Source organism: Apiospora hydei (genome assembly GCF_038363865.1).
Source record: "Apiospora hydei strain CBS 114990 chromosome Unknown utg000009l_segment0_segment0, whole genome shotgun sequence".
Lineage (NCBI taxonomy): Eukaryota > Fungi > Ascomycota > Sordariomycetes > Amphisphaeriales > Apiosporaceae > Apiospora > Apiospora hydei.
The window spans coordinates 572528-587094 of NW_027117368.1; the positions used below are offsets into that span (position 1 = coordinate 572528).

Genomic DNA, 14567 nt, shown 5'->3' on the forward strand with positions numbered 1-14567 from the left:
GCAGCAACGGGCCCCCGTTGCAATCATACCCTAAGAAACTGCCTGATGAATAGGAACCCTACAGTAAGCGCATCCGTCATCGCACAGCTGTATACTCGAGATAACCCTCCATTCTCACTTTGGGAACGATACACCTCAATATACAAGGCCGCTCGGACCACCTGGGAGGATAATAATAGTGCAGCTCTCGGAGAAGCTGGTACATCCGCAGGTGAGGCCCTAGTACAGCTCGGTTACTTGGCTTCATACGAGTCGCAAAACAAACAATCTGGCCTATTTCCATTGCTAGATGATATACCTTCCGAAAACTATCATCGGATATTCCCATTGACCAGGCTTGTGGCAGGAGAAACAAGCTACTGGTCCGAGTTTCGCAAATCCGATTCAGCAGTCCGGTTATTGAGACTGGCCGTCGCTATGAAGAATTTGGACTTTTCCAAATGGCTGCTGAGTCAAGGGGTCTCAGTACATCACCGTGTTAAGGACTGGTCCACACTCGAGCAACTAGTTTGCACAGCTTCGAACCCTAACAAGTTGGCAGTTGGCGAAATAGTACACGAAAGAAAGGCATTTGACCTACTTCTGAGCCACGCGGAAAGAAGTCGGATGAATGATGCTGGGACCGACGGTCTGGCTCTGATACATATCATTGAAACTCCGGGGAACGAATGGATGGTTGACCCGTTGGTCCGGCAAGGTGCGGACCCAAACTTGCCAACCAAGGACGACACAGAGACTCCTGCCTTGGTTCATCATTTGGTGAAAAGAAACTTTGGATACGCGTCCGCTCTACTCAGTAATGGCGCTGATCCGAGTAAAGCATGTAGAAGGGGGTGGAATGCAGTTTTGGCTGCTTCCGCTACAGGGGCAACTCAATGCCTAGAAGAGATCTACTGCGCTGAAGATGTTGAGAAAAGGATTGATTGGGCATCGACCTGTATAGCCCATTTCAACAGGCTTACGCGTCGCGGTATGAATGGATTACACCTTGCCGCCAGCGGTGGGCATGTTGTAATCCTCAGATTCTACATCAAACATGGTCTGCTGCAGGACCTCGATTCAGCAAACGAAACTGGGCTCAGGCCATTACATCTCGCTGCCATTGGGGGGCACTTGGATGTTGTCGAATATCTTCTCAGTCAGGGCTGTGATATCAATGCCAAGGGAGATGACGGAAGGACGGCACTCCATCTTGCTGCAAAGTACGGATACTTCGAAATTGCGAAGTATCTCATACAATCAGGTTGCAAACCGTCACTGGATGCAGATGGATGGAGCCCCTTATTTTACGCCCACCAAGCTGATAACGTGGAGTTGGTTGAGTATCTCGAGTCCCAGGGCCCTGGTCCTGTTTGCGATACTCAACAAGCCAAGTTGACTGTTGGCACCACTTCTATGTTGCAGGTCCGAGCATTTGCCAAAGCGTTCGAAGATGCAGTTGGGCAGGGCAACTTGACCCTGTGTCGCGAATTACACTCTAACGGTTGCGATCTGGACACTTTTCTTCCCAGCTGCGGTGGCTGCTCTCCTTTGATCAAGGCCATCACCGATCGTCGTCTTGGCATTGTGGAGTGGTTGTTAGACCAAAACGCGTCCATACTGAAGACAGCCTGTCATTTTCAGGACTCGCCCACAGCATTGCACCTTTTCATTAAAGGGCCAGCTGCGAAGAGGCTCTTGCCGAAAGCTTTGTATCTCTACATGAAGCAGGGAGGTACTTTTCTCGGCGAGTCGCCTCCCTTGATATCTGCAGCGCTATACAACCGTAATGTCGAGGCGTTGAGCATATTGCTGGACCACCTAAAACAGAACAAATATCACTATGCGTAAGTAACCTGATTCATGGAGACACTTGTTGCATACCTGACGATTGATTATAGAAAGCTAAACAACATAAACGTCGAGGATTTCCTATCCATGGCTGTTAACGAACAAGACAGAAGGGGTGTCACGCCAATTCGTTATGCTTCTGTGCATTTAGGGGATTTGGACGCTATCGATATGTTGCTCGATATGGGTGCAAACATCAACGCCCGAGACGATCGGTCCGAGACGCCCCTTCTTGCTACCATCCAGTACAACACGGCGAATAAGCTCAAGGTTGCTGCACATCTGGTCGCCAAAGGCGCCTGCATTGAACGACGTGGTAGGAGCAATTTCACGCCGCTAATGGCAGCATGCTTTCAAGGCCTGCCCGATCTTGTTGAAGAGCTGCTGGATGCCAAAGCTGATACGGCAGTTATGGACCAAAATTGTGCTTCCTTACTCCACATTTCGACGTCAGGGCCAAGCGATCCTCGAAATTTTGTGACACTTGTCCAAAAAGGGCTCGATATTCATTCCTTGAACTTTGACGGATGGTCAGCTCTCAACTTGGCTGCTTTTCAACCATCATTCACGCCGCTCTTGCTAAATATGGACATAAGGTTAGAGGACAGCAACCCCATTCAATGGACTGAAATAAATATTTCAGTTCTTTCGAGGTTTCACGTGTTTATGAAGCTTGCCCGCCGGAAATATGGACTCGAAGCCTCAAAAAGGTTCATCAACCTGTCACCCGGCAATGCATGGAGCCCTCTCTGTCTAGCTGCCATAAATGGGTCAATTGCTGTTATGGACAGTCTGCTAAGCCTTGGGGCGCCTCTGGACGGCGATGGATGCCCTTCGGGCTCAGCCTTGATGGCGGCCGGTGAAGTTGGGCAGGAGGAATCGGTCATCTTTCTCACCCGCCGTGGTTCGGCTCTCGCTTATTCCGGGTCGTCCGGGTTTCGGTCCGTCTATATTGCGGCTCAGATGTTCCCGGACCTCTTAAGCTGACTCCTAGTCGGCCGATTCGTGGACCAAGCAAATCTGCCAGCTCCTGCTACTACTCACCCTGATGGGCTCGAAGACAGCGATCTGTACGACATATTGTATACATGGGGCGGCCCAGTAAAAGCCGAGCTCATAATCTCTGGAATAAACGAAAGACACCACCGATAATCATCATTCAGTACTGGTGCCGGTTAATGAGAATCAAGAAGTTCTGGAGGGGGAAGGTTGTGATGCTTACACCGGGAAGGCGGACTACACATCCCTCGAACTTGGTGCCTCAGGAGTACGTCCGAGTCCACCCAGACGGTTACGAGGCGAAGAGATAAGCGGTAGGTATGGGCGAAGAAACCCTTTTCAAGTCAGTCGAGCTTGTGGTGCAAGTGTTTGGGAACTTCTCGGGCAGTCACATTGCTACTGGTGGAAGGATTTTCAGTCTATCGGAGTTAAGGGTGACACAGGAAGTCTGTTTTGTTAATTGGCAGCGAGGTTCAGCCATGTTATCTTAGGAGTATGGCTAAATGTTCAGTTTTATTTATCCAATCTCTGCAGTCAGTCGCATTAAGATACCTCCCGGCTGTTGAATCCACACGACGCTTGTCAGGTGTATTCCCATGTCATACTATTGAGAGGCACGGAAGATAGCGAAGAAGCAAGAAGCACGACGCTGCATCCTGGGATGTCAAAATAGGGTCATCAATGTAATCGAGATCGTAAACGCCCTTCCAACCCTGCATGTCATTATCTTGGCTAACTACATATCCAAGCCGCACCCATATAAAACCTTGCATTATGGCTCCTGCTAAGTCAGCTTATCACGCGACCCGCGAGTCTGGGTCCAATCGACCGTTGCGACGGTCGGCAGGTAATACGCGGCGTTCATTAACCTGAGTGAACCAGGGGCGGGAGGATGCATCCAATCAGGGGGCGTTCTCACATCGATTCGACATGGACTGGTCAATGCAGTGCTCCCTCTCCTTTCCGCAACATATCAGGCTCAGGGCAGACTAGCGAAAGAAAGAGGACATCCATGGCTATATGGGTGCGACTATGTCCTGCAGGCTCGGGCGAACAGTGACCAACATCATGACTGATCTATCTTTGTCGCTGCACTGCGCCGCTGCATCATCTGTAATCCTGTACCTGTTCGGCTGCTTATGTAAAAACACACGGTCATTTCTGTCTGTGGGTTTGCTGTAGATGAGAGGACAAGCTTCGCCGACCCAACAGCCCTTCCAGAAACCGCCAAGAGATGCGATTGGCCAAGAGGTTATCACTTGAGCTACCAACAGCAGCAGGCGATGACGGGCCGGGGCATGGGCGCGCTGCGCAGCTTCGAGAGTTCTGGGCTTGCAGGCTTCGGTACGAGATTTCCTCTCGCTTCTAACGCGAAATCTTGCTCGTTCACAGCCTAGCAGTGTGCGATGGTGTCGGTGCATCTCGAAGTTCGCGGGGCAATAGGGATCCAAGCAGGGATGCTGACCTGCATCCACAAAGTGACAAAGATAGAAAAGAATGGATCGACTCTATACTGGAGACAGACAAGTGTCAAATGGCATGGTAATCACGCTAGACCATAGATATCTTAGTAGTTTATATGCTACGATTGTCCACCAGTGAAGTGGTGTTGGCTGGTTGGGTTGGGGCAGCTCCCACGGGACAGTGGTGGATACACCTCGACGCATACGGGGGAGACTGGGGCGCGGAGGGACACGGGCCGCATATCAGTTGGGGATAAGATCAGTCGCAGTGTGGCCAATTGAGGGACAGGCTTTCTTTCCACCATCCTCGCCGATAGGGTTACAATGGGGAACCCAGGGGCCAATCCGATTGAAGGCAGTTGCCGTGTCTTCTCTCCGCTCAGCGCCGAGAGAAGGTTGGTGTGTCTTAACTATCGCAGAGTAGAGACTTTTCATATATAGGGAGTCTCAGGTGAGACGGGCCAGTGATGAGGTTGTTATGCGATCTGTTCCCCTTCCTTCTTACTTGGTGGCCTCAGGCTGACACCCCCTAGAGGAAGCGTGGAAGCGTGGAAACATGGGCCGGAGTTCCAGCCCGATCTTACAAGGGAGGACGCCACATCCCACAAACAGACAGGGGAACTGATGGATTTCATCGCCTAACTATCGGCTAGCTCTCCAGAATTTTTCAGCGCTCAAGATCGGTTGCGACAAGCATGGCAAGAGATGGCAGGTGTGTGTGTGCCTCATGCCAAGATCGGCGTCAATTGTGTTTCGCCCGGAGACAACCCCCCTTCTTGGGAGTGATCCTCTTCCCCAACCCCAGGCCCCCGCTGAAAGGTTCCGGTGGGGCCGCTCATGATGGATTGTATGGGGAAGCGATACTGCAACCGGTATGGGGGAGTGGGAGGAGGACCAACCAGGAGGAGGCCCGGAGGTGTTTAGCCCATGCTGCACGTATTTCATTCGGCGCGACTCGCCCAAAGCTCGCTCACCCAACGTGTTTCGATAATAGCTGGCGCATCGAACCCTTGAGTGTAAGAGAGATTGCTATTCTTCTCACCTATTGCGGGCGATGTGTATGCACGGGATAATCGAGATTGCTATTTAAAGTCGGTGGCGCAAGAAAAACTCCCCTTTTTGCTGCGGCAGACAGGCTCGTATCCGATAGATTTCCAAGCAGGCAGCGCGACCAGGGCTGGTTTGGCAGAGAGACAGCAAGTCTAGCCGTCGCCCTAAGTCCACCCACCCCTGGCCACAACCTATATCGGCCGGGGATTAGCACCAGGATATGCAACCACGCGATTATCGTCCCGACAAGGATGTGGCAGACCACACACATACACGCCTGCACACCCTCAGGAGAAATATTTCTCTCCCCATAGGCATGGCCTGGAAGAGTGACTGTTGTTGGTCGATTGCCCCCCAGCACACCTGCATGCACATCCGTACATTCGAACCTACGTGCGTACAACGACAAGCATTATCTCTTGGTGAATCCCTGAAACATAAAATCATGGACGTTCCCGAGTCCTACCCTTTCCCTTCTCGCGTTGCTCATCTTTCAGTAGACTGCAACTGTTGATCGAAACACGGTCCTTTCCACACCCGGAGTGTAACACCACTCTAACCTCGGACCCTCGCATCGAACTATAGGAAAAAGCAAAACGAGCGGGAGACTAGGAACAAGCGCAGCCAGCCGCCAAGATGGAGAAGCGCGACGATGTTGACGTGCATGAGACGCACGAGCAGTACCCGGAGAAGGTTAGTAATCCCCCGAACTGCCCGGTCCGTGGCCGTGGTCGTGATCGATGTCGCATATGATCAAGACTAACATACCACCTTCTCCCACCCAGGCGAACGTTCAGCACACAGTCATCAAGGGCAATGAAGCCTTCGCGGCCGCCTTGGTGTCGGAGCCGCCGAACCCCTGGGCCCGGACGCAGATCATGCTCTACGTCTTCTCCATTGTCGGCTTCTTCTGCAGTACCATGAACGGCTACGACGGGTCGCTCATCAACAACCTGCTGATTAATCCGGCATTCTTGGAGTATTACCACGCCGAGAACGCGGGGATCTGGGCTGGCATCATCTCGTCCATGTACCAGATCGGTGGTGTCGTTGCTCTTCCGTTTGGTAAGAATGCGCAGTCCCGGTGCTACGGCGTTACTATCATGAACCGAAACTAACGTCATACGTGACAGTCGGTCCCGCGATCGACACCTTCGGCCGCCGCATCGGCATGGTCATCGGCGCCGGCCTCATCATCGTCGGGACCATCATCCAGGGCGTGTCCACCAACGCCGACACCTTCATGGGCGGCCGGTTCCTGCTCGGCTTCGGCGTCTCCATCGCCTCGGCCGCGGGCCCCATGTACGTCGTCGAGATCAACCACCCGGCCTTCCGCGGCGTCGTGGGCGCCATGTACAACACGCTCTGGTTCAGCGGGTCCATCATCGCGTCCGGGGCCGCGCGCGGCGCCCTCAACACCGGCGGCGACTACTCGTGGCGCCTCATCACCTGGCTGCAGTGCCTCTTTTCCGGGCTCATTGTCCTCTTTGCGCTCTTCCTGCCCGAGTCGCCGCGCTGGCTCTACGTCAATAACAAGAAGGAGCAGGCGATGAATATGCTTACCAAGTACCACGGAAACGGGAACCCGGACAGTACGTTGCTCTCGTCATTGTGTGTCTGTTATATGCTAGTGATGTGGGAACTAACACACTCCAACTAGGCCCCTGGGTGAAATTGCAGATGTCCGAGTATGAGGAGCTGCTCAACATGGACGGCGCCGACAAGCGCTGGTGGGACTACCGTGCCCTCTTCAGTGAGTTTATACATGTGACTCCTGGATAACTGCCAGACTGCTAACCATTACCCACCAAGGAAACCGAGCCTCCGCATACCGTCTTGGCTGTAATGTCGTCATCTCCATCTTCGGCCAATGGGCAGGCAACGCAGTGCTCTCCTACTTCCTCGGTGCCGTGCTGGACGGAGCCGGCTACCACCACCCCGTACGTCGCGATCCGTTTTAACATAACCCCTGGCCATCTATGTTCAGAGTGCTGACCTGTCTCATCCCACGTCTGCAGATCGAGAAGGCAAACATCACCTTGATCAACTCCTGCCAGCAGTTCCTGTGCGCCATTGTCGGCGCTTGCTTGGTCGACCGCGTCGGCCGTCGCCCGCTCTTCCTGTTCTCGTTCATCGGCTGCACCGTCGTCTGGCTCGGCATGACCATCGCCTCGGCTGAATTCGAAGCCGGGGGCGGCAGTAAGGACTCGATGGGCACGAACCCCGGCGCGAGCAAGGCCGCCATCGCCATGATCTTCATCTTCGGCAGGTAAGTCATCATTTGGGCAACTATCCCAAACTTATCTTGTTTTGTTCTATTTTTTAGAAGACCCATGAACTCACGAACTATTACTCTGCAGCATCTACTCCATCGGCATCACTCCCCTCCAAGCTCTGTTCCCCGTCGAGGTGCTCTCCTTCGAGATGCGGGCCAAGGGCATGGCCTTCTCCTCCCTGGCCGTCAACGTCGGCGGTCTGCTCAACCAGTTCGCCTGGCCCGTGGCGTTGCAGAACATCACGTGGAAGACATACATCATCTTCACGGTCCAGGACGCCGTCCAGGCTTTCATCATCTGGTGGTTCATCCCGGAAACCAAGAACCGCACGGTAAGTTCGCCCCGAAACCCACGAGTAACACCCCTTCTTTTGTACCATGTCGACTAATGATATAATACTTTCGTCCAACAGCTAGAGGAACTCGACGAGATCTTCGCCGCCAAGAACCCCGTGAAAGCCTCCATCCAGAAGAAGCACGTTGCCGTCACCGAGACGGGTAACGTTGTCGATATCCATGATGTTTAGATTAGCGGGAAGGTTTCATCATCATAAGTCAGGTCGAGTGGTGGATATGGGAATCGGTAAAATGTCAGGACGCGGTTCTGGGTCAAAACTCTGCCCCCTATTGTCTATTATCCAATAAACGGATCATGGCCGCTACACATAATACGCCTAACCACACCTCATGAAAATTTCATACTTCTTTATAATTATACCGAATCATATAGCGTTTCTTTACTACTCTAGAAAGGAAAAAAAATGAAGGCATGTTCATGTACTCTGTTTTGAGCGGCGCGTCTTACGAACTGTGCGTCTCGCATATGCCGGATGTCACCCCCCTAAAGCAAACCGGGGTATATCGCCTTTTCTGGAAGGCTGGACGGCCAGAAGCTGCCCATGGTGACAACCACCAGGGCAGCCAATCACACAACCTGGGGCATGCATACTACCCTCAACACTCCAGTCGCTCAAGCAATGCATAATTAGGTGCAGTTTCAACTTTCCCCTTCGATTCTTTTCCTTTCCCCCGACATTCAGCTTTGGGTAGTATCTTGGGGTGACCAGGCCCCAGTGCTTGTGGTGTCGAGCTTGCTCGTGTCCATTAGTACGGGTTGTCTTCGGCGGTAGTCGAAGTCGATAACAAGTGACAAGTGCTTACTCAAAACCGGGCGTTTAACAAATGCCGAGACGCCCTATTCCGTGGCCGTCGGTAGCGTGGCTCAGCGAAGGTGAAAGATGCGAGTTTCCCCCGCGCGTCCCCCGGGTCTGGTAAGTTTGGAGAAATGCGACGCTAGGTGCGCACTAGAATACCTACTGTATACTACTGCCCCAATCCAACGGCACTCTCAATGACCCAAAACAAAGTCCCGATAACCGAGATCAGTCCCCTTCCATCGGCATCAATGATACATATCAGTCCCAGAAATCGCCGAAGAACTTGCCATATTCCGCACCCGGGGTGCGTGCGGGGAAGAGGTTGGAACGAAAAGGCCCGCATTTCCCACCCACGGTTGCGGGTCATGACTCGCTGACGTCCTTTATTATGAGCGGCACAGCGCCCCCAATTTTTCTCATGACACACGCTGCCCGCCTTTTACCACTCTTCATGACTTTTCCAGACTCGGAGGGTGCAGATATAGTTCCGTCGTGTCGGTGCGCCGTTGCCTAGCTTACCCCTTTTTCAACTACCGAGAAGCGAGCAAGCCCCTAGCGACCAGGAACTCCGTATCATAAGCAAGGTTTCAAGGAAAAAGCAAAATCACCGAAACCCGGCAGATATGACACGCCCATTTGAAAGGTAAGTGGCCAATCATGTCTCGGCCCCTTTTTCCAGCCGGCGATGAAAGCGAAATGTTTGGCCATCGAAGCAAATTCTTGCAATTAACATTGTACTTTAGGTCATCGTCGTGGGCGCCGGCCCGAGCGGCCTGCTCCTCAGCCTGCTCCTGGCCCAGCACGGCATCCCCGTGCACATCCTCGAAGGCGCTTCCGAGCTCGACGGCCGCCCGCGCGCCGCCATCTACGGCCCGGCCGCGATCCCGGACCTGGCGCGCGCGGGCGTGCTGGACGAGATCCGCCGGCGGGGCTTCACCGTCAACACCATGTCGTGGCGGCGGTTCGCGGACCACAGCTTCATCACCGGCATGGACGGCCGGTGCGTCGCCGACGTCGACGGGCAGGACCTGCGCATGGCGTGCCTGGTGCTCGACGAGCTGGACCGGCTGCTGCTCGAGGAGTTCCTGACCAAGCACGGCGGGTCGATCAGCTGGAACCACCGCGTCGTGGCCGTCGGGCAGGACGGGGGAGGGCGCTTGGGCCGAGGTGGAGACGCCCGAGGGCAGGAAGAAGGTTCAGGCGGATTACATTGTGGGCTGCGACGGCGCGACCAGCATGGTGCGGAAATCGCTCTTCCCCGACTTCCCGGGCTTCACGTGGGATCGGCAGATTGTGGCTACGAACGTTAGTGGGCCTAGTGCTTCATGTTACACGTCCTCTCGTCGACTCGCTGACACGGATGGCAGGTATACTACGATTTCGAAGGGACCCATGGATTTACGAATACCAACTTCATCCTCCACCCGGAGCATTTCTGCGTGAGTTCCTCCTTGGTGTAATGTATCTACAGAGATGCATGCGATTGGACGTGAATACGCGGGAGCTGACAGAAGCCCAACAGATGGTTGCGAAAATCACGCGCAACGGCCTATACCGAGTGACATACGGTGAGGCCGGCGGCCTGACACTGGATCAAATCAAAGAGCGGCAACCAATGAAGTTCGAGACGATCCTGCCCGGGCACCCGAAACCAGGCGACTACAAGCTCGTGAGCCTGGCCCCCTACAAGATGCACCAACGCTGCGCCCCCTCCTTCCGCGTCGGCCGAGTCCTGCTGGCCGCCGACGCGGCGCACCTGTGCAACCCGTGGGGCGGCATGGGCATCACGGGCGGCTTCGTCGACGCGGGCGGCCTGGCCGACTGCCTGATCGGGCTGTGGGACGGCCTCGCGGACGAGTCGATCCTGGACCTGTACAGCGAGAAGCGCCGCGACAAGTGGCAGAACCTCATCGACCCCGCGTCGCAGGCCAACTTCCTCCGCGTCTCGGACCCGGACCCGGACACGCTGCTCGAGCGCGACGACGTCATGCGGGCCTGCAAGGCGGCGGAGAATGATGAGGGGATGCAGCGGGAGGCGTTTATGGGGATGATGGAGTTGCGGTATGACTTTACGCAGCACTATAACAAGAAGCCGAGTCAGTGATTAGGCCTGCTTGTTACGTATGCTTTCTGAGACGTTATATATTGAACTATGGCCCGATCAATGCTACTCGTCAGTCCTCATCCACCCAAGCCCCAGGTATAAACAGAGGTGCTGGATCAACCAGTTGCCAGAACTCCCCAGCAAACTCATCCGTGGGCTCCTTAAACCAAATCTCCCAATCTTTTGGCTCAGCACCCGTTCGTACACCCTGGATCTCAAAGACATCCCAAAGGTTCGCTTTCCTACACCAAAGTGATACTGATCCTGGTGCTTCGCCCGAGAACTTGGACTCAATAAGGTTCCCAAACTCACTGATATCCACACCATACCTGGAAAGTGTGGCTAGGTATTGGCGAAATATACTCCTAACAGACTCTACTGCCGAGTTTGTGCACCTTCTGCGGTATATTGGGCTTAACCTGCGTCTGATACCATTCCCGCTCAGCATCGATATATCGAGAAAACAACTGTAGACCAAACGGGACAGAGATCCATTGGAGCTTGGTTCATTCGCAGATCCAATGCTGGTAAGACTTTCCACAATATGCTTCACGACATCCTCCATCAGGTCTGTCCATATATTAGTTCCAGAGATACCTATTTTAGCCATCCGCAGCGATAGAGAACCTAGGGAAACAAGCAGCCTTTGTACACGGTCGTTGATACGATGATTCGTGCGATAATCAAGGAGCCGCGACCCAATGCCAGGGAGGGAAATTTCACCATTTCGGGAGAGTAGCGCTCTTACAGCTTGCTCTTTGCGAGCCAACGCTTGGAGCTTCTGCGAGCCATTAAATTCGGGGTAGACCCTTCGGCAATTTCCGGCGAAGAAAAATGCAAGCATCAATCGTTCGCAAATGAATGGTGTGTCGTAGAACTCACAGTCTAACCATACTGAGCGCCTTATCGCATCGAAATGCGCTGCCGGGCCGTCGTAGTTTTGGAACAATGCCCAAAACAACAGCAGATCATCCGAGCATTGACTTGCAATACTTTGCAATGAATGCAACTGACTCTTGCTCATACCAAGGAGAGCGTGTTGGGTAATAACCCATTATCGGGGCATTGTATGCGGCCAGAAATTCACAAACTTGCCAATTCTGGCACTTCAGTGCGACCTGTGAAGAATGTAAGATGAATCACCATGTCACGGAGCCAATCTTTACTCACTTGCATCGTTGATTCTAGAAAGATGCTCCCACGGATTTGCTTTGTATCGTAGACAGAAATTTGCCCTTGCGCAATTAGTGACTTCAGCCTTTGGAGTGAATTCGTTTTACTGCGGATGATTTCTGTCATGAGTTTCCAGGCCGTCGAGTCAACCGGGTGGAGGTTGGATGTATGTAAGTAGTAATTCCATCCTGCGTGACTTGTGCGTACAATGGAGTCGAGGGACCTTGACGAGAACCAACGGGGTAAGTGGATTCGGAGTCGTATGTCCCAAAAGTCTTCCTCGTGCTCATGGTGTACGACCTTGCTGCTGTATATGACTTCCAAGGATCCGGTCAGACTATCGAGTCCGAATCGGAGATAGGACCGGAATGGCTGCGTCCATAGAGCGACACGGCGTTCCTTCATGCCGTTTCGGGACAGTTCTTGTCTCGCATTCGGTCGCATGGATTCTGGGGTAGACTGGGAGCTAGTGGATGTAGTGTCTGGTGGTGCTTGTAGGCTAGCAAGCAGCTGAGATACAATGATATCAGGTTGCCTTTTCTGAAGATCTCTGTGGCTTCCAGTTAGTAGCAGAAGCAGCAACGTCTCGGGGAACGCACATGAGGTATCGTTGCTGTTGTAGTCCGTACATCTGACATGCCATCAGGAGCATCTGCATAGCTGATGACAGTCGCCTCTCATGAGATGCAAGAGTATCCTTCTGAAGGACAATACGGGCGGCGCGGATCTTGCGTCTAGCTCTGCTACCCTCGTGCACTTGTGTGTGGAGGTCCTCGGCTAAATTTCCCAGACTGTCAGCTGCCTCCTGACATTGGATCATCGCGACCCCCAGTGCGCCCCTAAGGGCGGGAGGGCCGTCATCGTTGATATGGGTCGCGAGAAGCGGGGAGAAGAGCTGGATCTGATTCAAGTGTTGCTGAAGCTCTTTCGGGACATTGCTGACCTGCTCCAATAGGCCCTTGACCTTGAAGCTACTCGCGACGATCTTGGTGGCGAGCTCCGCGACGCCGATGACGGATGCGGTCAAACCGACTACTTCGGCCATAGTGGCGGCTTCAGCGATTGTGAGCGATGGATCATTACTCTGTAGTCTCAACAGCAGAAGTTGTGTGAACAGGAATGAGATTTATGAAAAGAAAAGTGGCTCGTCAGGCATTCCGCGAGGCAGCCTGGTGAGAAAATACCCCGCCCGCTTTGCGTGGCTATGCACCCGTAAGGCAGCCACCTCGCAAGGCGCACTGATCTGCAGCTCGCATAGCACCGGGCAGAGTCGCAGTGGTTTTTATCTACCTTGAACGTTAGCCTACGAAGTATATTTGTTAGCTTATTTCCGGGCCGAGTTCCCCGCGTGTTTCGCCTCGAGGCTAATGAAGCTTCCTTCCTTGACACCTTCCAACTAACCAACGCTGGAATAGTCCAGTGCTGAACCCACAATCTTAATTTGACGACAACGATGGCAACACGCTCAACCATGTCCGACACCCTCGAGCCCAAGCCGCAACCGGACTCTCTGTTCTTTTGCAAGCTACCCCCAGAGATTCGCCATCAGGTATACGAGCATGTATTTGGATACAGGCACCTGCACATCTTCATCTACCAGCAGCAGCTCGTCTGCCTCCTCTGTCAGAACCCGACGGCTGTAGACCCGGATGGCCACGAATTGTGTATCGGAATGTCCATGTCCCAGTCCAAAAGGCCATGGAACGACGATGCGTTCAAACACCTACCACCGAACCCTGCTTCCGAGAAGACGCGGCAGCATCTTTCGGCCTTGCTGACCGTTTGCCGCACTATGTAAGAACCCATGGTTCAACCAGATGCTAGTTAGCAAGCCTGGTTGATAGCAGACAATGTGGCTCCAAACTGACACACTCGACAGGTACTTGGAGACCGTCGACAGCCTGTACCGGAGCCACGTGTTCCACTTCAGCAACATCATCTCCATGGCCGTCTTCCCCCGCGAGATCGTCCCCCGGCACCGCGACATGCTGCACCACCTCCGGATCGACCTGTCCCTTCTGGCGCGCGGCCGCGCGGACGAGCTCTACATCTTCATCCACAACTCCTTCAGCCAGAAGTGGCCGGCCTGGGACGACGACGGGGCGGGCGGTAATGCGGGCGAGGAGACGCCTTGGGAGTGCGCTTGGGGCGCCATCGCGGGGCTCACGTCGCTGCACACGCTCATTGTCACGATCGAAATCGCGAGACCGAGGGGGATCATGACGATACTTCCCGCCTGGGCGTGTCGGCTAGTCTGGAGAAGTCGCTCTTCGAGCCCCTGACGAAGATCAACTGCAACGATTTCTTGCTCAGGGTGAACTGGCCGGCGCCGCCGCCGACAGAAGACCAGTCGGGACCCGATTACTCATTCCGGATCGAACGATTCACTTTGCGAGTCATAAATTGAGAGCTTTTGACTAGCGACGGGTGGGTGATCTTGAACTTGTTCTTATTATTCTTTCCCCCAAGCTACTGTGAGCTCATCGTCTCTTTTTTGATGCCTTTAACAGGGTTCT

General features: G+C 53.7%; 5 protein-coding genes across 5 annotated transcripts; 4 read left to right on the top strand and 1 right to left on the bottom strand.

Moving 5' to 3' along the window:
- Positions 1-417: 417 nt before the first annotated feature.
- PG997_011941 (uncharacterized protein) lies at positions 418-2817 on the top strand (the record flags this gene model as incomplete). The annotated part of the gene is made up of 2 exons (XM_066816256.1): positions 418-1826; positions 1881-2817. The coding sequence occupies 2 exons, from the start codon at positions 418-420 to the stop codon at positions 2815-2817; spliced, it is 2346 nt and encodes a 781-aa protein (XP_066661948.1).
- Positions 2818-5978: 3161 nt separating this feature from the next.
- On the top strand, positions 5979-8144 carry PG997_011942 (uncharacterized protein; the record flags this gene model as incomplete). Its single annotated transcript, XM_066816257.1, has 8 exons — positions 5979-6035; positions 6101-6407; positions 6476-6934; positions 7003-7095; positions 7155-7282; positions 7361-7611; positions 7703-7949; positions 8031-8144. The coding sequence occupies 8 exons, from the start codon at positions 5979-5981 to the stop codon at positions 8142-8144; spliced, it is 1656 nt and encodes a 551-aa protein (XP_066661949.1).
- Positions 8145-8855: 711 nt separating this feature from the next.
- On the top strand, positions 8856-10878 carry PG997_011943 (FAD-dependent monooxygenase terC; the record flags this gene model as incomplete). The annotated part of the gene is given in 5 exon segments (XM_066816258.1): positions 8856-8888; positions 9518-9907; positions 9927-10079; positions 10142-10213; positions 10297-10878. 5 exon segments carry the CDS (start codon positions 8856-8858, stop codon positions 10876-10878), a joined length of 1230 nt encoding a protein of 409 aa, XP_066661950.1.
- Positions 10879-10948: 70 nt separating this feature from the next.
- Positions 10949-13096, bottom strand: PG997_011944 (uncharacterized protein; the record flags this gene model as incomplete). The annotated part of the gene is made up of 4 exons (XM_066816259.1): positions 10949-11207; positions 11872-11996; positions 12049-12601; positions 12651-13096. The coding sequence occupies 4 exons, from the start codon at positions 13094-13096 to the stop codon at positions 10949-10951; spliced, it is 1383 nt and encodes a 460-aa protein (XP_066661951.1).
- A 426-nt stretch (positions 13097-13522) lies between these two features.
- On the top strand, positions 13523-14458 carry PG997_011945 (uncharacterized protein; the record flags this gene model as incomplete). The annotated part of the gene is made up of 3 exons (XM_066816260.1): positions 13523-13845; positions 13931-14237; positions 14258-14458. The coding sequence occupies 3 exons, from the start codon at positions 13523-13525 to the stop codon at positions 14456-14458; spliced, it is 831 nt and encodes a 276-aa protein (XP_066661952.1).
- Between the last annotated feature and the right edge of the window lie 109 nt (positions 14459-14567).